The sequence below is a fragment of the Hypomesus transpacificus genome, chromosome 18, assembly GCF_021917145.1.
Source record: "Hypomesus transpacificus isolate Combined female chromosome 18, fHypTra1, whole genome shotgun sequence".
NCBI lineage: Eukaryota > Metazoa > Chordata > Actinopteri > Osmeriformes > Osmeridae > Hypomesus > Hypomesus transpacificus.
The window spans coordinates 4,128,467-4,149,531 of NC_061077.1; the positions used below are offsets into that span (position 1 = coordinate 4,128,467).

Here is a 21,065-nt window from a genome sequence, read left to right on the forward strand (position 1 = left end):
CTGGGGCCTTTTCAGTGATGTGTTAAACTAAACAGCTGAACTCTCACCTGCCCCACGAATAGGGGATGTGCAGAGACAGAGAGGCCTGCAAAGAGGCCAATAAATTATACAGGGGCACAAAACATCAGCTGAGCAGCCGTGCAGTCAGCAGCAGCATAGAGGGTCCTCCAAGAGAGACATGCAGACTGCAGCTCCATTAAAGCCTCAGATGTGGTCATTGAGTGCTTCCCTTAATGATATCATTTAAAGAAAAACCCCGAGCTACAGAACCCCTGCTCTTCTTTTGTTTAAATTGACAGTGCAAATGCATCAAAGTGGTTTAGCTAATGTTCTCTTAGTGTTTTCTGTTGCATTCTAAAATGTTCATTCTTTCGTTTTGATGTAATGTTGTGTGATCTAGTTGTCGTAAACCACTGTTTAGATCAAGATCTAAATAACCGAGCAGAGACCAATTTGTAGTCTCAATTATGATGCACTGAGAAATCAAAAACATGGATTGTAGTTGTGCTGCAAACATGAGTTTGAGCAGCAACGATTTGCTGTGGGAAACATTGCTTGTATGGAAATAACGGGATCTTATCTTGAGCTGTTGGTTGTATTCCTCCCATGTCTCTGAGGTGTCGTCCTGGTTCAGCGGAGTTGAAGGGGGGCAGTAATGAAGGGCGGCTCTCATCTGGCTGTCTGCTGCCCGGTGATACCAGTGCAGGATGCTGCATTATACAGCAGGCTTGTACAACTACATTTTAATCCACTCGTGTTTCTGGCCTGATAAAAGGATTCTCTCCATCTCTTTCTGTTTAATTCACACCATCATCAATCAAACGTGTCTTTCTCCCCCTCCCCCCTTCCCCTCCTCTGTGTTTTGGGGTCTGCTGCGGATGGGTTGGGGGTCCCCCGAGGGGGTTAGGGACGTGATGGACTGGTCACAGATGCTACAAAAATGTAAATGCAAGAGTCTTTGCAAGGTGCTTTATTTCCCAGACAAAATCCTTTGCGACAACACAGAAATATGCTCTAACATAATTTTTTAAGATTTCAAAAACAAGTGGTTTTTCATATAATCATTATGAATACCTTACCAAGAATTCAAGCAATACTTTTGTTTTCACCTTGGCTTCAAGTGTGTAGAAGTCCCAGTCAGACAAATACACTGTTTTTGTTTCTGACTATTGTCTGCAGCTCACAGTGATGGAAGCCACAGGCAACTTGGATAATGAATGTATGCCTTTGGCATGACTGTGCTTGTGTGTGTGTGTGTGTGTGTTTGCCTACGTGACTGTGAATAGAATAAATATACACATCCCACTATGTCAGCGCAGAGATAATTAGAAATGTTATTTTTTTTTACAATTATGTATTTGTTATCCATGTCAAATTATCGAACATTATCTGTGACTACTCCTCTGGTTCATCACAACATTGAATGAATATAAGTAGTCTATTCTTCACCTACACTTACACTCACCTAAAATATAGACACTCTACCCACATAAAAACGGTATTTTCTCTTCCTTCTCTTCATCGGGAACTTAGTTGCTCTCTGGTCCTCTAGTTTTAGTTAGTAGTTTGTAGGGCAATAGTATAAATAATTGATACAAAGTAAATAATTCATCACCTGTGTATTCCTTTGTGGCTCACAACCCGCTCTGATAGAGTCACTTCAAGGCGTCTTGTGCATGGAGAGCCCTTCAGCCTAAATGACACTTGGCCAAATAGCACTTAAGTACCTGCTCAATATTTTAACAAGGCTGTGAATGAAGGTAGCACAGGTGGATTGAGGTTGGTGTAGCCATAGCATGACAGAAGCCCTTCTTTGTCACTGGCTCTTGACTGTCGATCCTGACATGATCTCTGAAAAGATTTGACATTCACTAAGTCACAGCCAGCCAAACAATCCAACACCAACCATGGACTAATGAAAACAACAAGAGATTAAATCCATTTAAGCTAATTACATTGTGCTAATGTTAAGTTGTGTTGTATTATTCTATTGAAAAATATATTGCATGTATTTCAAGCAACAATAAACATGCAACATGTATTAAAGTTTATAGCAATCAAATGGTCACAAAATGTATATTTTCTTAATACCCTCACTGTGGAAACTGTTATTGTTGGGGATTTCATGTATACACTGTTGATGAGAAAATTAACTTATGTACACTTCATTATAAACCCTGCAAACCTCAAGGACCCAGACCTTTATGAAGCTAGGACCAGATGTCATCCAGCCACAGCCCCAATTAATCTCCGGGGCTTGTAACACGCCCCAAGAAACAAAAAAATCCTGATTGGGTGTGAGGACAGAGACGGTGAGTGGGAAGCGAGGGTGAGAGATGCTATCCAGGGAGCAGCCGGCCCTCGCCAGCCTGCAGAGGGTGAGATAAGAGGGGGCGGCTGTGGAGGAGCCTGGGTCTCAGAGAGGAGGCTGAGGTTATTCATGGCCCTGCCGTGAAAGCTTGAGCAGATTACCCAAGGCCTGGCTGGCAGTGATACTGAGGGGACAGGCAGAGGGGGCCCCCTCTCACCCCTTTGTTCCCCATCCATCTGCTTGGATCTCACAATGGCTCATCGGGATTGAGGGGGGTGGCGGTGTGGAAGGGTTTTGAGGAGGGGCGGCGGGGGGGGGGGGGGGGGGTGAGCACAGCCTGCAAGACAGTGGGACCTGATGGAAGGTGGTGTAGGGAGAGTGAAACCAAGAGTGAGGAGAAGGGGGAGGAAGAGGGAGCGGAGGGGGAGGAGGAGGAGGGAGCAGAGGAGGGGGAGGAGGAAGAGGAGGAGGGAGCAGAGGAGGAGGAGGAGGATGGAGCTGAGGGGGAGGAGGAAGAGGGAGCTAAGGGGGGAGGAGGAAGAGGGAGCGGAGGGGGAGGAGGAGATAGGGACAGAGAATGAGGAGCAGTGGAGCCTGTTGAGATTGAATGAATGGTGCTGCAGCTGACAAGCTCTGACAGACTACATTGGGAGAAGCTTCGGAGGCGGGTGTCCACATTGTTGTTTTCCGGGAGGTAATGGGCTGGCAGCTCCTCTTCACTCGGAATAATCAGTACTTTGGATAGACTCAGACGCCACTTCAAACCATGATAAATAAACCACTCCAGACCCTCGCCGCATGAGGACAACATTGTTCTCTAACTGCTGTGACCACAGTATCTGTCTTGTTGAGGAATGATCAGATGATAGCATGTTTTTCTCTGATCATTTGGAACTACCGGCATGTGTAAAGGGAAAATATTGGGGTCAATCTGTTTTTACCATTATTTCACATTATGCCACCACATAATCAATAAGAACTCACATTCTAATAAATCTAACTGTTTATTAATCAGTACAGTTTATTAACAGATCCGATTAATTAATGCAGCAGCCTATGACATGCTATGCTATGCCAAACTGTGTGTGTGTGTGTTTCCTTTTCCCACAACCACTGTCAAAGTTAAATGTTTTATTTTAAGGCGATAGTAGCAGACCAGAAGTTGCCACAGTAATTGATGAGTCACTGCATTCCACGAAGCAAATATGTCATGTACTTTTCCTTGTGATGGGGACATTTCTTATTCAAAGAGCAAACAGGTTCTATTAATGGCTCTTAATTGTAATGCATGATTCAGAGGCATGTTATTCAACACCTCTTTCTCCTATTGTATAATGTGCCATAGCACATAATGTTTCTAGCAATTGAGTATTACAACTACATTTCTGCTGCAGCACAATTTCAGGCTTACAAAACATCTTGACTAATTGCTGAGTGTGTTACTTTCAAGGATGTGAAATATTTGGTGTAAATTAGCACTAGCATTAGTTGTTATTATTGTCCTCACTTAGGAATGAAAAAACCTGGTTTGTTAGATTAAATGTCCCACGCAACTCTTCCGGAATTTGTTTTTGACATTAAGGTCAACCCATCTTTTGACTGTCCTCCGTGTAACTAGTTCATGTGTGACTGTATGAATAGCCCAAGGATATTACATTGGTGAAATATGAATAGCAGACCAATTACTTTGGCCCAGATGGAGTTGTGTGCTCCTTGGAGAGTGGCCTATCCTTGTACAGCACACAGACGCATGCGTGCACACACACACACACACCCACACATGCACACACACACACACACACACACCCACACATGCACATGCACACACACACACCCTATTCCTCTCATAGCATATTCTCTTAGTGGTCATTAGGTACAGTAGGGGAATATGGAAGGCTAATTAGGTACAGTAGTGTAAAAGTCAAGGTGGACGTGATTAAATAATGACAGAAAGGAAAATTATCAATCTGTTTTTCTCTGGTTTTACTTTTGTTTGACAACAAATGTACTAATGTCTGTAATAGGGAGCTGTTCCTCCCCCAGGACCCCTCGCTGGGATATTCCCTGAAGAATCCCATCCTGTCACTAAAGCATCCTGGTGAAGCTGGCACTCAGATATACAGAGGACATATGGCCAATCTTCCATCATCTGCTCAGCTATTTACAGCCCAATAGTCTGTCATTTATGCTGCTTCTCAGTAGCCAGGATGACACCTGTTTGCATTCTCAATCAAAGGCTTTATCAACTGTTACACAATCTTGAGATTGTGGAGTGTTGAAGGGGTTTTATCGAGCATTATTTGATTATTTCCACATTTCAATTGACAATGGAACATTGGTAAAGGTGTATCCATATGAGTCCACATTCCTCAAAAAGATGGCAGGATAATTAAATCGTCATCCATGAATGTGCGTGTGGTACTCCAATGGGCATCTAAACCCACAGATTTAATTTAATTCAATCAAATTAAAGTATCTGTATCTAGACTCTACCTCAATGAAATTGAAAGAGAATCTTCAGTACTTCAAAGGATCTTTCCGGAGCCAAACAGATGTTTGGTTGGAGCTTTGTGGGCCAGAGCAGACCGCAGCAGAGAGCCTAGAGGGCCTGGGTGGCCTGGATGCAGATTACTCTTTTGTAAGTGTCCTGAAATGCCTTCCTTCTCTATAGACTATGTTAGCAGGAAGTACCTAAGGGCAAAATACAAGGCCGAGAGACTCGCTTATATGAAAGAACAAAGATGCGTACAAACACAGAAATCGAAAGACGAAAAAAATAAGAAAAGGAGAACTGGGGTGATAATGGATGAAAGAGAGAAGAGTATGATTCAGGGAATGGTCTGTGTCTGAACACAAGGTCAAATGGAGAATAGACACATGATGACTACACAAGGTCTACCATGCAGCACTTCATCTGTCAGGACTGTATGACAGCAAGATCATTATTATCAGTCTGTTGTAAACAATAACTGACATCTAGTTCATGAATTACCTATCGTGTTACGTTGATACATGCTCAGTTGCTCTGGGGCTATCGGGCTATCTTTGCCTGCAGACGACCTGGGGGTTGGGGTGGGGGTGTTGGGAGGGATAGGGGTGTTGAGGACGTGGGTGGATGGGTGATGCCAAATAAATCCACACTTTCAAAGATCTCCGGAATATTTCCTGTTCATCACACTGCAATCAGTACGCAAGGTCTATGAACCCAAGTGGTAGAACAGAACACCCCCCACCCCCCTGGCCGCTCTGTGCTGAGTCAGATGCCAGGGACAAGGTCTCCCAGCCCAGCTTTCACCTCACCCTGACAGTTGAATTATTCATAAAGGGAGAGAGAAGCACAGGGGCCCTGCTAATTTCTCAATGGGACAGTTGGCTGTCCTCACAGCGGCGTTAACACAAAAATACAATTTAGAGGTAGAGTTTCAAATGACCTAACTTGCAGTGATTCCTTGATGCTTTTAGCACACTGAACAGAACACAACAACAAAAGGAAAACAGAACACAGAGGGAGAGAACTGTTAACTGATTTGATGGAGGCATTCACTGTGACACTTTCAAGGACAGGGTGGGCTTCCTTCTGGATGCTCTGAAACAGAGCCCTGTAGATTTATTGAGTGCACCCTCCCTATTGCATCCATCCAGCAGCAGCTCAGATCACTTTAAGGGTTGGAGACTGCCAATTGTCGTCATCAAAGAGAGTATGCCTGTGTTCCTGTCCTTTCATAACTGGCACTTATCCATAGACACATGCAGAGGTCAGCTTAGCATATGACATTATTTCTTGCACCCTATCCCCTTAATAAAGTGAATCACTGGAAAACAAAACCAGAGATTTACCCAACCATGACATACTGTATGTGTTTTTTATCACCAATATTTTGGCTCAGAGGATAGTGATTCAAAAATGAACAACCTATAGATGAATGAAAGAGATTATAAATCATTAAACTTTCAGACACATTACTAAATAAATCACAGTACATGTTCCTGTCTTCGATTCCTAGTATATTGGAGAAGTACACTGCATTCTTTGAAAACAAACACAAAGGTTAATCTTGTTTTTTAACAATGTTTAAACAGATAGATAACATTGTTGTTCCTGAAAGCAAGACTCAGTGTTCAATCAGACAGGTGTGGAGGAATACCCTCAAGGTCAACAGTGTCACGTCATGTTAAACTTGGACCAAATCCAAACAGGCACTCTCTTCATTGTCCAGGCCTTGCATAACACATTGTCCTTTGCGGTGTGCTAGTGGATAAATCATAACCTGAGGACATCCATGTGCTCTCTAACCTCCATCACCTCTTCTCTCACCTCCTCATTCACCCTTTCTCGCTGTCTCTCATCCTTTCTCCTCAGCTGCTAAACTGAGTGATTAGATTCCTGATGGAACAAAAGAATGCCCTTCATTACAGTTTGGGTACAAGGGCATTTCATTGTTACGTCATGACCAACCAACCATTCCCTACTACATTTTTTCTCTCTCAAGAACTCACAATTCACCCTATTTACATCCCAAGGAAATATTTTCGCATTCATTGAGGTCCAAATCAAATCAAATCAAATCAAATCAAATTTATTTGTATAGCCCTTTTTACACGCAAGCATGTCACAGAGGGCTTCACATGCGCCCATAGAACTGCCCCTCAACCAACCTAAACCCTCAAGGAAGACAAGGAAAAACTCCCAGAAAAACTCCCACCGGGAGAAAAAATGGAAGAAACCTTGGGAGGAGCAATTCAGAGAGGGATCCCCTCCTCCAGAGACGGTTGGTAAGAGAGAGGAGCAGAACACAAGCTAAACATAGTCATACAGTGTCAATGGGTTTTGAAACACCAAAATCCATTGTTCGGCTTTATAGACGTTGGATGGGACCGGGAAACTCGCTGTTGGCCGTCATGGAGACTGGATTCCGGGTGACGACCTGGTTCAGCGTTGGCAGACCGACGACCAAGCAGGTCCTGACAGCTCAAACCCCCCACACCACAGGGAATGTGTGGGGGGGGGACAGAGAGGAGAGCAGGGATTAGAGAATGCCAGGAGCAGCTAACAGTTACAGTCAAAATAGAATGAGATCCCCACCGGTCAAGTGTGGACTAGTGCAGCAATTTAACAGAGCAAAAAGGGTATTTGATGCAGCCCCACACACCAAAACAACGACAGCCCCCCTCAGTTGGAACATGAAATCTGTTCCAGGGGAAAGAACTCTAAAGTAGGTTATACTTATACGAATAAGGATGAAAACAGCCAGTCCCCCGTTGTCTCCAACTAGTAATAAAAACTATAACAGTAACAATATACAGCAACGGAACTATAATAATAATAATACTAACAATATACAGTAACAGGTTTACTTTATTTGTAACATCTAGCTGGGCAATGTGAACATAAGCTATAATTAAAATTTAAAAGTTACATGTGATACACACATAGGCAAGCACACATCCCAGGTTTACATAGAAAGTACACACATACTTCCCTTTAACAATCATAGAATTGACTAAACAAGAACGTTTTTAATCTAGTTTTAAATGTCGAGACAGTATCAGCTTCCTTAATTGAGATGGGTAATTTGTTCCAAAGAAGAGGTGCTCTATATGAGAACGCCCTACCTCCAGCAGTTTTTTTCTTAACTTTGGGTATTACCAGATAGCCGGCATTTTGAGATCTTAGAGACCTTGCGGGGCAATAGGGTGCAAGGAGACCGGAGAGGTACAGTGGTGCCAATCCATGCAGAGATTTGTAAGTTAGTAGTAGAACTTTGAAATCAGCTCTGGCTTGGATAGGGAGCCAGTGTAAAGAGATAAGAGTCGATGTTATATGATCAAACTTTCTAGTTTTAGTCAATAGTCTAGCAGCAGCATTTTGCACCCGCTGTAAGTTTTTTAGGTAGGTAATTGGGAGGCCAGAGAACAACACATTGCAGTAGTCCAATCGGGACGTAACAAAAGCATGTATTAGTTTTTCAGCATCATCCTTTGAGAGGAATTTTCGTATTTTGGCAATATTACGTAGATGGAAAAATGCTGTTCTGGTCCAACACATTCATGCATTTGTACACACAGATTCCCACATACACAAACAGTTTATTCTAAAAGCCTTTCTTCCTGAAAGATCACTCAGGGAACAGAACACAGCACCATCAAAACCTCTGGTAGCGAACACCATTCAGTCAAGAACAATGGCAGAATGCTGTCTCGGCAAAAAGACAAAACATCGTCAAGATCAGATGTTTCTTCCACAGGTTCAGTTTTCCATGTGGTGATAATAACAAGGGGTTAATGAGCTTGTTTCACTTGACTGACTGTATATTTCCCTTGGCTCTTATTCCCACCTTAGTTAGTGCTAATTAGGGTATCCGCATAAATTGACACCTTCATCTTTCAAAACTCTTAATTTAAAATGTACATTTCTTAACTTGGAAGGGTGTTTAATGATCCCTCTCTCAAACACAAACACACACACACAAACATCACCACATAACCACAACCACACACTCATTCCAGCAGATGGACCACCCTGAGGCAGAGCCATGGGAGAACAACCTGTAAGAGGGGGAAGCTGCCATATGATGTCTGGGAGATCAGGTGTGCTCCTACACAATGGCACCTCCTGCTCCTTTTAAGCAGTACTCATGTTAGCCCCTGGCCAAACGCCTGTGAGACACGAAACCAAACAGCATCTGTGGCTGATAATAGCGCTTTAACAGTGAGGCTGGGAGTACATATCTGCACCATTTGTTGCAATTGAAATCACTGTTGCACATTCAAGGCTCCACATGTGTCCCGTAGCAACATGTGTTGGTGCCGTGAAAGTAGGGCAGAGTGGCATATCTCATTGTGTTAATGGCCAGGTTAGTTATTCAACTATGTTGGAATCAAAGAAGGAAAAGCTCAGTCACTTATCTGTGATGCAAATCCACTTCCCTTCCCCCATCCCCAAGGAACATTTTGTCATACCTTGCTCAAGGTTACTAAAGCAGATTTATACATTTTATTTCATTTGCAATACCTATTATAGTATAACCTCATTATGAAAAGTACAGGTACATGTCGCACATGTACTGTGGAGATAATGATTTCCCAAGAAAGGCCTACCAGCTGAGTTCAGAACATGGGACTGCTCTGATGGCACATCAAGGGCATGCCATTCAGCGCCCTACCTTGAGTGTGTGGCTTGTTTACAATACTGATGGCACAGCTGACATATTTAAATTCAATATCCACCTGGCTGTGAGTAATGTCATCTCTCTCTGCCATGCCACTCTCTCTCTCCCCACGATGGGTCAAACAAGCCCCCTGCCACTCTTGGCTTCAAACACCAACCAAGGGGGTCTCCCCTTGATCCTCTCTTTTCTCCTGTGCTCTAGTAAACACGATAATAGCCTTGCTGTGTTCATGTGGGCTCCATGTTAACACTGTGGCTGTCAAAGGCCATCATGCCTCTTCAAAGGATGACGACTCTCTGAAGTGGTCTCTCTCTGGAGCGGCCATTTTCCACTTGACTGGCCCCACACACAAAGAGAGCAAGGCAGCCCCCAGCAGCTGTACTAGACTGGTCAAGAGAGGGGGAGGGGCCAAAGTCTTGATTTGGGGGAAGGGGCAGAATATAGGGGACTCACGGGTCAGAGGGAGTGGAAGGGCTGTCATCAGCATCATGTTAAAGAGGCTTCCGAGTTTTTTCCTCTAATCATCCCTAACTGGACCACTTGGGGAAATTTTTAATTATCAAATGCTTTTATTGCTGATTACCTTGCAGCAGTGCAAACGTTTTCAACTGTTCACCACAGTATTAACAACACGAGGGTTTATAGCACATTAGGACTACCATATCTGACAATGTGCAGACTAGAAGTGGCCATTGGTACACTGCAGGTTTACAAGAAACTTTGTTACAACTGTGCAATTTTGCTGCACCATTTTGTGCCAATCGATGTGACACTTGGAACAAAACAGCACAGGGAACTATGATATCAGTGAGAATGCATACTAGGCTGGCAAATTGAACCCGTTAAATGTAACCCCACACTAAGAGTGGTATTTAAATTTGTATATAAATAATCAGCTGGCAGTCAGTTGCCAATTATCATAACATTGGCAATGCGATGGCATGAAAGCACCACTGAGATTCATCTGATACAATACTTGTTTATGGTTTAGAAGTTAGAATAACCTTTTCAAAAACTGTAACGATAGCACCCTGAGGATCCTAACCACGAACCACTGACATTCTACCCAACAGGCATCCACACAGGCCTCCGGATAAGCATCCATTGTTACCCCTAGATGATGAGCTCTGGCGGTTCTACCCGGGGCATAAAGGGTCATAATTAGCTCACTACAACAGCGTAACAAGTTTGCACCCCCTCCCTGCCATGAAACTCTGTAATTGGTCCCCTCTGGTGACACAGTCAGCCCCCAGAACAAAGGATTCCCAGAAGGGGGGTATGTGCTGACCCTTGCTGAACCCACCACAACAATGACAAGCAGGAAGCATTTACATATGCTGACAGACTTGTCCCTTCCTAGGGTGAAGCGGCAGGCACTTCATTAAAGCAACATCAATATATGCTGATGGAAAAAGAGGAGTGGGCCTGTACATCGCTGTCTACTGAGAGAGACTATAGTGAAATGACAGAAGGCTGTCACATTCAATCTGATTTAATAGACAGTGTTATTAAATGGGGTTGTGTGGAAATTGATAGGAAAGGGCTCTGGAGATCTGTCTGAAAATTGTCTTGTGTCTGTGTGCATGTCACTAAATTGTCTGCATGCATCAGCAATTGGTTTCCCCCACAAGCTGTTCACCTGGAAATCAGCTGCCAAAAGCTGTCTCCCTCAGGATTTGCACAAGCAAATTTATTTTCAGTTTTTTTGGTCAAACATTTTAAAAACCTGCATCTTCAGTTCCCCTTCCTGTGTAACGTAGCAGTTCTTCAAACAGGTGAGAGACATATATTAAGGTTGTGTGATAGTCTCTGTTCCAGGACACAGTTGTGTGAACCTTGTTTCGCATTCCATATAGCTTCACAACTTTACCAAGGGGATCCTGCTGTGTCAGGCACAGGTGACTTATCTGTCGATTCAGCAGACATGCTAAAGGGTCTGTGGAGTGGAGAGAAAGTAGCATTGCATCACGCTTCTCTAAGTTCATTATCTTATCCAGTTAAGGAGAGGGTAAATCCTCCTTCCATTTGACACACTGCTCATTTAGCTGAAAGGCAGAGTGGCTGGCTGCAGATGAGACTGGGGCTGGGGTAGGATAGGATGCGCCGGGGCTGGATGGATGGATAGAGGGGGGCCCACTAGGAGGTGTCGTCCTGACCAGATGGAGCTCTCAGTGGCGTAGTAAGTGGAATCCTCACATGGCAGAGGAGACTGCAGGATCTCACAGGACCAGGACTCAGCATCCAGGTGGCCACGGCCCCTCCTGACCAGCTGGAGGAGCGATGGGACCATCTGACACTCGAAGGAAAAATGATACAATTTTCTTTGCTGCTTTGTCTGTCAATGCATCAACACAAAAGCCCAGTGCCAATCAAATAATTTAGCTAATGAAGCTTCTAGAAAACCTTTTGGTTGCAGTCACTCAAATATTCAAGGTCATGATGAAACTAGGCATAGCAACATTAGCATGCAGGTAATAGTCTTAAGCTCATTAGCTGGTTGCAGTACAAAAAAGGACAAAGGGACCAGATTTGCATATGTTATGTTTAGAATAGATACACAAATGTTACCACATCTCAGCACACTAAGACAATGTAACACCATTGTTTGGATATCCTGAAACATCCATTTGTTTTTAATGTGTAATTTATAGTGCAACAATGAAGGGATATCAAAATCTCGACAAAAGTGAGAAAGTCGCATCTGTGCTTGTCCTTAGCTGATCCTCAGCCCCGGAGGCTACGTGAGGGTAATTACACCCTCTTGCTTTTTTTGTTTTTACTCAGTGTCGGGGTCAGCAAGGCTCCCAAGTGACCAACAACAGGGGCAACAGCCGACACCCCTCCCCCCTATTACAGACAACCCCCTCTTCCTCCCTGAAGGCCCCCATGCTGCTCTTTGCCCCCGTCTAAGGGAGATGGGGACAGAGAGGAGAACAGCTGCTAATGGGAAATCTCTCTCTGGTTCCCATGAATGTCCAGCTTCCTCCTCTAAGGATGCAGCATCCGTCTGACCAGCTGGAACCAGACATAGGATAGTAGTCTGATTCTCACACACGCTGGATGGACATGATGAGCCATCACTACTGATTAGCCCACAGACAGATGCACACATGCTTTGTATCTTCTCCTACACCCCATCCTCTACACATTGGAACAAATTCTTGTAGTGACACATTTACTTTCATCTTGTGTTTGTTTGATTATTTGTGAGCCCACAAAAAACGTAAGCAACCAGCTTTACCGGCCTACGTTATAAATATCATAATATTTTATAAAATGTTCACACTAGCACAAAAAGTGAGATAGTTATAAATCAATACAGTCATACGACTTCACATAGACGTCTTTTGTTTGCTTGTTTCAGGATTTGCTGGGTGTCAGGAGAATCATCACATGAAAGTAATAAAATATGAAGGACTACCTATGCCATCTAGTGTTAAAACATTGCAAAACCAAGTAAAAATTGTAAAAGAATTACACTAGTACAAATGAATTCCTCTTATCCTCCTAAATAATTAACAGATATTAACTAAGCTGTAATGTGTTATCACACATTAATATTAGATGTCTTAACCAACAGTTTGACTGTTATATGTCACCAATTGATACATTTTAAGTAAAGCACTGCAAAGTATTACTTCAAAGCATAAGTAAAGCATTTCCTTCAAAGGGAGGTAAATGACTATTATTGTTCCATTTTCCAAAAGTAGCCCTCCATGGCAAAATAATACTGGTTCTCAAAGAGTCAGTCATAAAGGACATTTCGTACTGCAGATGTCTCCTGACTGAAACAAGTTGTACACGTTGATCAATGGAAACATGATGACTGATCCGATCAGAGATCCAATCTGCGCCGCAGCTCCACACCATACCAGGGCACTGTGGCTCTCATCTCTCAGGATGACCCCCACCATTACCTTCACATAAGACAAGGAGCCAGTGAAGAACACCCACGAAAGCACCTGAGGGAGATGAGACACGTCATCATTAGAATGATTCAGCACTGACCCTTAAGGAGTATTTTAATGGGTGAAAGTTTTCCAAATCATCAGAACTGTATTTTATAACAGTGTAGTTTCTAAGGAAATCAGACAGGAAATAACTAAAACATAATAGCAGAAAACCTGCTCCACAATGGATTTGAAGGAAAACAAGTTACTTAATCTTCAGCAACTTGAGAAATGGACTTTGACACAGATCAAGGGAACATGTCTTATGAATCAATGAGGGCCACTAAATATCATGAAGTATAATGGGCTATGTACATAACATCTCAACAGATGTTTTTTTTTACTTACAATGATAACCTCTCCCAGTGCAGATTTTTGAAGAAGAGGACATGGACTCATGGCAGCCATAGCCATGTTGTAACTTGCAAAGCCAGTCCCCATGACACACAACAGGCCCAGGAAGACCAGCGACCTAGACAAACACAAGACATTCAGTGTGCATATACCTCCGACATAACTAAAAAACAAATAGTCATGAAGTTAACTACTCACCAGAACACATTGTAAAAATAGTTAACGGATTTATAGCATATTCCAATAATTCCATCATAAACTAAGATAATGATAAGCCTTGAGGTCAAATCTGTTTAGATTGCCAAATCTGCTTTGTCATTAACACATGTTATTAGGCATGGGTTTTACCTTTTAGGAAAGAACATGGCAACAAGACAGGCCACTGGATTGGCCACAGATGCCAGAGCAGCAGAGAGGTGATAGGCCAGGTTCCCATAGGGCATACAGGAATACGTCTGAACAGAGGGTAGTAAACCGTTGGTAGTTCCATTCACCCACACGACCATAAGGTAGATGAAGGTCAACTGGAACATGGAGTGGCCTGATTTAGTCAGCAGAGGCCTGGCCTGGCTTGTCACCTCACAGAGATGTTTTTGGCCCTGACTATTAGTCCTAACTGCAGGATTGTCCAGGCCAGAGCAGACAGATGACACTGAATCTGGAACAAGGTTCTCAGTGGAGACTTCAAATGTCCGTGGAAGCCTGTTGAGCTTCCAGAATGCAGCCAGGCTGATACACATCATAGCTGCTAAGAAGAAAAAGAAGACCTCTGTAGTGAAGTTTGGAGGAAGGTACTGGGTCTGCAAAACATGCGTGTCCCCGCCCTCAGTGTGGTTACCAGACGACCCAGAGACATTCACACACTTTGCAATGCCTACCCCCTGCGCCAGGGCAAAAATGCCGGGGATGAAGCCACTGAGGCCCTCCCCGATGAAGTAGGTGGTGATGTAGTGGGCAGGCAGCTGCATCATGAAGGGCAGGAAGGTGACTGAGGAGGTGCAGTCTACTAGTGCCAGGAAGAAAGTAATGATGAAGAAGGCTGCGCTGTGCTGGGCCCCAGCCACCACCGTTGTCACGTCCCAGAAAAAGGCCAGTAAGAAGCAGGCCAAGACACCGATACACAAGATGGTGTAGATGACAACACTCTCTTTCAGCCGACCAGGGCACAGCTTGTGCATTAGGGTAACCAGCAAGGGCCCCAGGTTGGCCAGCTGGATGATGACAGTCAGGTAAGAGGGCAACTCCCAGCCCTCGGGAAGGGTGGTGACAATGAGAGGCAGCTCCACCCACAAACCATTGATGGCCAACCAGGAACCTAGGCCAAAAGCGCAAGCAAGTGCATGAATAAGTAGAGCCATGCTGCAGGTTGAGGGTCTCCTCAGGAGAAGTGGGTATCCCTATGATGTACACAGTCCAACTTTAATAGTCCTCGTAGCCTACAGAAGGAGGGGATCATGAAAATCATAACATTTATTTACAAAATTTAAGAGCAACTAAACACCAAAACGTCTTCTTTGAGGTATGACCCTATTTTTACATGTGCATTGGCTAAACACATCAAGCCAGTTCTTGATTTTGATAATTCTTTGTAAATATTTTTTTTTAATTATTATTTAGCAGTGCATTGTCAAGGTTGAAAATACTTTAATTAATTTGTGACATAAAGGTGCCATTTTGTCATCACAGGCAGAGATTGTCTATGACAATTGGCCATGTTCATGTATCAATGAGCGAGAGTTTTGGTGAGAAATTGTAGGTGGCGTATTTTCATATAGAAAATATTTAAAATAAAAATATATATAATACACAAATATGAAGGGTCAGACTAAGGCTTTGGGTGTTCAGTTATTCTTTGAGAAATGTAAAAAGATTACAAAACAGATCTAGGTCAACTGAATTCTGCCACTCAGTTTTTCTAAATGGCCTATATCTAAAGTTACTCAATAGACTGGTTACTGGGGCAAATGTCATGTTTGTCCTAGCGTTGTGAGACTCTCATGGATAATAAATTACAGTTACTGCTATTAAGAAAAGTGAGTCAAGGACAGTGATATTTGGAGAGTAGTTTCAGAAGTAACAGATGCATCGTAATCCTTTTTCATATTGCTGAGATGTGTAATTGTCAGTGCCAAATATCATGCTATGCTGTAATAGATCAACCAGCTAGCTACATAGGTATCAGACACAACGTGTGATTTTACAATTAAATAACCTGTAATTGGATTCTATTTTCTCCGAAATAAATCAAATATTTGACTCCATAGCCAGTATCTCAAATAAAAAAAATATAATATATAAAAAGTCAAGAAACCAAGACATAAAATGTCAAGGTTTTACAAAAACATTTCATGTTATACTCACTTTTCTTGAACCATGGGATGATCTTCTGTGGAATGCAACGTGGCTCCTCTGTCATTTTATATAGAACACTTGGTTAACAATGACACAGTTTTCAGCTACCCTTTACACACCCATATGAGGAAGGACTGGTGCCTTCTGGGTAGTTCAGGGTCCAATCCAGACATCAGCTCCACCATGTAACCATGTCCGCTCATTACGTATGCTTTAAATGTATACACGTTACACAATTTGAGTAACACTACCAACAGGAGTCCCCCTTTCTCTGTCTCTACAGCTCCTCTCACTAATGAGATGCCTGTGGTCTCCAATCTAACTTAAATATGCTGTGTTGCACTCAACAAGAGTAGTTCTAAGTTTGGACAGAGAAAAGTATGTGTGACATTGAAAAATCCATCCAACTGCCCCTAAGAAGGACAATGGTATTACAGAAAAACTGAATGACCGAGGATTTAAATTAATGTGTGTGACTGTGAACATTTACCACACATTGCCTTCATAAATTATTTCCTCTAACCTATCAAAACAATTACATGAAAACAAGGGTATCATCAGGTCAAGTTCCAGGAATTCAATATCGAACCAAAATAGCATACACTCTGATGATTGTATAATGTCCAATGTTTGTGACCATGGCCTTACTAATACTAAACTCAGAAGCTAGATGATAGTTTCATTAAGGTCATCTTTGTTCTCATTACACAATTGCCATCAAACTTTACCTCATAAACTAGCTGATTTTATTACTCATACAGAACACTTCAAGTACAGAGCGAGCATGCACAACTCATGTTCTGAGAACTGGAATTCCCAGAGTTAACAGTTTAACATCAAATAACCTTTACATGTTGTCTAGACACTACAGAGAAATCTTAACTAGGCAGGATTCCTAACATATCTACTGCTAGTGCTAACTCCTGGAATTAAATAGGCATGTTGTTCAAAGTGTCCCTTCTGTTGATAGGATTGGTCACATTTTGAAATTGACTGCATGTTTGGTAAGATAATCAAGGGTAAGAGGGACACAGTACAGTTAGAAAATTGATTGTTCTTCAACACAATTACTTGATCCATACTAGACTTTGTATCGGCCAAGACATTGTGCAAAATACAATCCCTTCAGTTTCATTACTCCTCTTCCCATTGTAAAGCCCAATGACACTAGCATTCTGACACAAACATGGAACACCTGCAGGGGTTAGACCTTAAGGAATCCATAACCACATGTAGAAATGTAAATGTAATGATGCAAATTAATGAAAGGAAAAAAACAACCCTGTCTTTAGTTGTGAAAAAGGTGGTCAGATCTGCTTTCACATGTTGAACCAAGAGGTGAAACTAATTCAACAAGTTTCTCTTTTTGAGAGATGATTAACTTTGAACAAGTTCCCTAATGTTTAACGGTACACTATGTGGCATGCATGTTTACTTGAATTTAGATTATTAACCAAGAACACATGACAATTGAAGTCTTATGAATGTATAAATATCAGTGGTTGCCCTTCTAACAGCCATGTGACAGTTCACCAAGGGTGACAGCCTGAGTGGCTTACTACTATAGGCATCTTTCCATAAGCTGCACTCACATGCATAGGCCAAGGGGTTGGTAATCAAACTGTTATACAAGTACACATGCAAAGTCAGGGCAAACATTTATGAATGATTTTACCTACCCATTTGTCAACAATAAAATATTGTCAGACGGATATCTATCTTGGTATATTATTTCAAAATGAACATCCACAAATACTCTTGATGGGTGAAATTTTAACAAGTCTGTAAGCTGTCAACAAACTGTCTCATTCCCTGTTACAAAAAGACAGAACACAAGATGTACACTCAATAAGATTATTTATGTTATTGTACAATCTGCATTTATAACAAATAATAATAAAAAAAGATTAGTAAGATGTACAGTATTCAAATGACCAGTTCTGGTGTGGACCTATGACTTCGCCTGCCTAGTCATTTAGTCCAATCAGAACTCCAGTGATGGGATAGGGTAGGAGCCAGGGCATGAGAATGTTGTATATAGAAGTGCTTTCATGTATTTGATTGCATTCTTGTTTTAAAAATTATATATGTGTGCATTCTTGTGTGTTTGGTGAGAGTGTGTATATGTTTGTTTGTCCCTAGATTTGAGTGTGGGCACGTTTAAGTGTTGGCAGCAAATGAATGTAACAAGGTGGTGGATGGGATGATCGCAAACAGTAGAGGGGGGAAAGGAAAAATAGGAGTAGTAGCGAGGGCTCAGTTGGTGTAGATCTGCCCCTCAGGAGGCTGAGGGAGCTTCATGTTCTCCTTGCACATCATAAGCCGTCTAAGCTCCTGCAGGACCACCCGGATACTGTAGGAGTTCTGCCACTTGGCCAGGGCAGACACAGCTCGTGTGTCAACCTGAAGGAGAAAGAACCATGAGGAAAAGGATTACGTTTCACACCACACTACACTCTTACAGAACACAATGCCAGACCGTGTCGTACACATCTTGTGCTGGGAGTACTATAGCGTTCAAATTTACTTTTGATGGTACTGTAACACAACCAGATGAACTCACCACGCCATTGGAGTTGTGCACACCATTCAAGTTTATCTTTGTCACAAATCTGACAAATGGTGGCGTCTCAGGGTATCTGGGTCCACATTCAACCTTCAGACTGTACATCCTATTTTCATAGATTGTCTGTGAATCAAGCAAATGAAATAAACATCAGTGGGTCAGGAAAGTCAAACTTCCATTCCTGTGGGATGCATGGGCCATTGGACAATACAACATCCTACATGCTGGTATGGTAAGTCATTGCCTTAGTATAAATAAATAAGTCTGTGATACATATCTGATTATGCAATCATGTGTAGATCTGAGCACTCACCCTAGGAGGGCCAATGATCATCCCTCTCCATCGTGTTAAAGTCATGTCCTCATCATCTTCTAGGCCCCAACTCACAGTTCCATCTCCCACACCTTTCTGGCCTTCTTCCAGCTCTTCAAGAAGCCGGAAGTTACGAGGAACCTTAACGCCTGATGAGACATAATAGGGTTTAAAGTGATACTTAATCAAATAACACAATAGAGATAGTATCATTAGTGTGCATGTCACAAGTCTTTTACTATTCCATTGTTTAGTCCGTCTGCTGGCCTATTTTAAGCATGAACGGGGTAAAATGCCCATGGTGACACAATGAACATGTTAGACCAGTTTTCCTTCAAAGATGGCCTGACTGTAAGCAGCTTTGTAGGCCCAACAATCACAACTCGTGTTAGATCCCCTTTTTTTAAAGACAGATATATCCTTACCCAATTTACAAATTACGAATGTGTTTCGGAGTTGGTTAACTTTTACAATGACATGGGCTCACTATTAATACTATTTTTTTTAAATACTTTCTATACCTTTCAAATGATAAGCATCCTCACATCTGGCCATCTTGAAGTACACGTTAAGGTTGTGTTCCATATTTAGCAAACTAGCTATGATAGTAAGTTAGTAATGGATTTAAAATTGAATTTAAAACACGCGAATACCTAAGAATCTAAATGGCTAGCTAGCTCACGTTAAGAATATAGCTAGCCTACTTCTAGCCTACATTCGCTTATTAGCTAGGCTAGCTACCAGCTAGCTAGCTACAATGCGCCCGCCTATCTCTGACTATAAGAAGTTCCTGTAATTTGAAATACTGATGCATCAGAAAAATGTTCAAACAACATAACAAATTTTATTGTTTAGATTGGTTGTATATTTCCTACTCCGAACGTGGCAAGGCGGCAGTTTGATTTATTAGCCGAATTAAAAGCGTTTGGTCCGTTGGTATGTTAGCTATACGCTAGTCAAGATAATAGCTAGCTAGTCTAGCTATACTACTACTAGCTACTTCCTCTCTGTTCAAGCTACCACAAACATCTCACAACAAGCTAGGCTATAATGGCCCGTTGGCGTTAGCTCATGTTTTCAATGACTCATCTATACATCGCTAGACAAATAAGATGAGGTTTTGCGAAATTCAGTAAGATTATACGTTTCTTGCAACATTGCATTATGCCAGCGACCATTGTAAGAATGTATAACAACTGACAACAGTATACATTTATTAAGCTAGCCAGCTATCTGAATCGTTTACCTGATCCGGCGGCGACCGCCATGTTTTCGTTTAGTAGCGGGGACGCGCACGTCGTTGACCATAGTTTGTTGCAGGGAAGGATTGGGGGACTAAAGTGCAGGGACGTAAATTGTAGCGATATATCTGGACGATAGTCAGTCTACGCGAAGTAAGACATTTTGTCCACGAGTAGACACTATGGTGACAATGGTTGAATGGGTGTGCATTTTTTAACTTTCGCATAACAAGCACTTAATAGATTTCTCATCGCCCAGCAGTAGGCCTACGGCATGCACACGCGTGTCTTCGTTCCAGAAAATGTGTCATCCTACCTGATGATCAATCGTCTTTTAATTGAAAGTTGTTGATGTATGAGATGAGGTAGGCTACAGTTGTTGATGTTGTCGAGCAACCAAACATTCCAAGCAAAAAGCTAAAGGAGACTAACACAATAAATAGACCACAAAATAATCATGTTGCTGTTTTAGTTTATTTATAAATATATTGTAACATTAGGTCTTCCCAGTGGAAGACAACGAAAAGGCATTAAGGCATTATTTCGGATATCTAAAACGCTAGCACCACAAATAATATCAGAACATTGTAACCAAGTAGATGGGCGACAGAAAGTGGACATCAAAGTACAGTGCTGAAGTAGGCTACTAGGGCGTTTTGAGTGCAATTATATAATTTAAATGAGTGTCGCAAGTGACCGGTAGCACACTTAACATGGATGGCAATATTTACAACAAATTAAGACAGAGGATGAGGCCATTCAACTACAAATATAATTCTGAAATGTAGGCTACATAGCATGGCACTTTC

The 21,065-nt window shown here is 42.2% G+C and overlaps 2 protein-coding genes across 2 annotated transcripts; both read right to left on the minus strand.

Annotated features, from left to right (window-relative positions):
- Positions 1-12,090: 12,090 nt before the first annotated feature.
- Positions 12,091-16,263, minus strand: slc52a3 (solute carrier family 52 member 3). Its single transcript, XM_047039791.1, has 4 exons — positions 16,146-16,263; positions 14,133-15,220; positions 13,779-13,902; positions 12,091-13,442 (listed from the first exon to the last, which is right to left on the minus strand). Exons 2-4 carry the CDS (start codon positions 15,140-15,142, stop codon positions 13,230-13,232), a joined length of 1,347 nt encoding a protein of 448 aa, XP_046895747.1. The 5' UTR covers positions 15,143-15,220; positions 16,146-16,263; the 3' UTR covers positions 12,091-13,229.
- Positions 16,264-17,976: 1,713 nt separating this feature from the next.
- LOC124480459 (ubiquitin-conjugating enzyme E2 variant 1) lies at positions 17,977-20,364 on the minus strand. Its single transcript, XM_047039793.1, has 4 exons — positions 20,262-20,364; positions 19,016-19,164; positions 18,700-18,825; positions 17,977-18,539 (listed from the first exon to the last, which is right to left on the minus strand). Exons 1-4 carry the CDS (start codon positions 20,281-20,283, stop codon positions 18,393-18,395), a joined length of 444 nt encoding a protein of 147 aa, XP_046895749.1. The 5' UTR covers positions 20,284-20,364; the 3' UTR covers positions 17,977-18,392.
- Between the last annotated feature and the right edge of the window lie 701 nt (positions 20,365-21,065).

Excerpts from the sequence above, each read along its gene's own strand:
- slc52a3 (XM_047039791.1), bottom strand. The coding sequence starts at position 15,142 with ATGGCTCTACTTATTCATGCACTTGCTTGCGCTTTTGGCCTAGGTTCC. Across the intron at positions 13,903-14,132 it reads GCCATGTTCTTTCCTAAAAG|GTCGCTGGTCTTCCTGGGCC; the intron begins GTAAAACCCATG and ends GTGTTTGTCTAG. Across the intron at positions 13,443-13,778 it reads CACTGGGAGAGGTTATCATT|GTGCTTTCGTGGGTGTTCTT; the intron begins GTAAGTAAAAAA and ends CATCTCCCTCAG.
- LOC124480459 (XM_047039793.1), bottom strand. The coding sequence starts at position 20,283 with ATGGCGGTCGCCGCCGGATCAG. Across the intron at positions 19,165-20,261 it reads GGCGGTCGCCGCCGGATCAG|GCGTTAAGGTTCCTCGTAAC; the intron begins GTAAACGATTCA and ends ATGTCTCATCAG. Across the intron at positions 18,540-18,699 it reads TGCACAACTCCAATGGCGTG|GTTGACACACGAGCTGTGTC; the intron begins GTGAGTTCATCT and ends TTTCTCCTTCAG.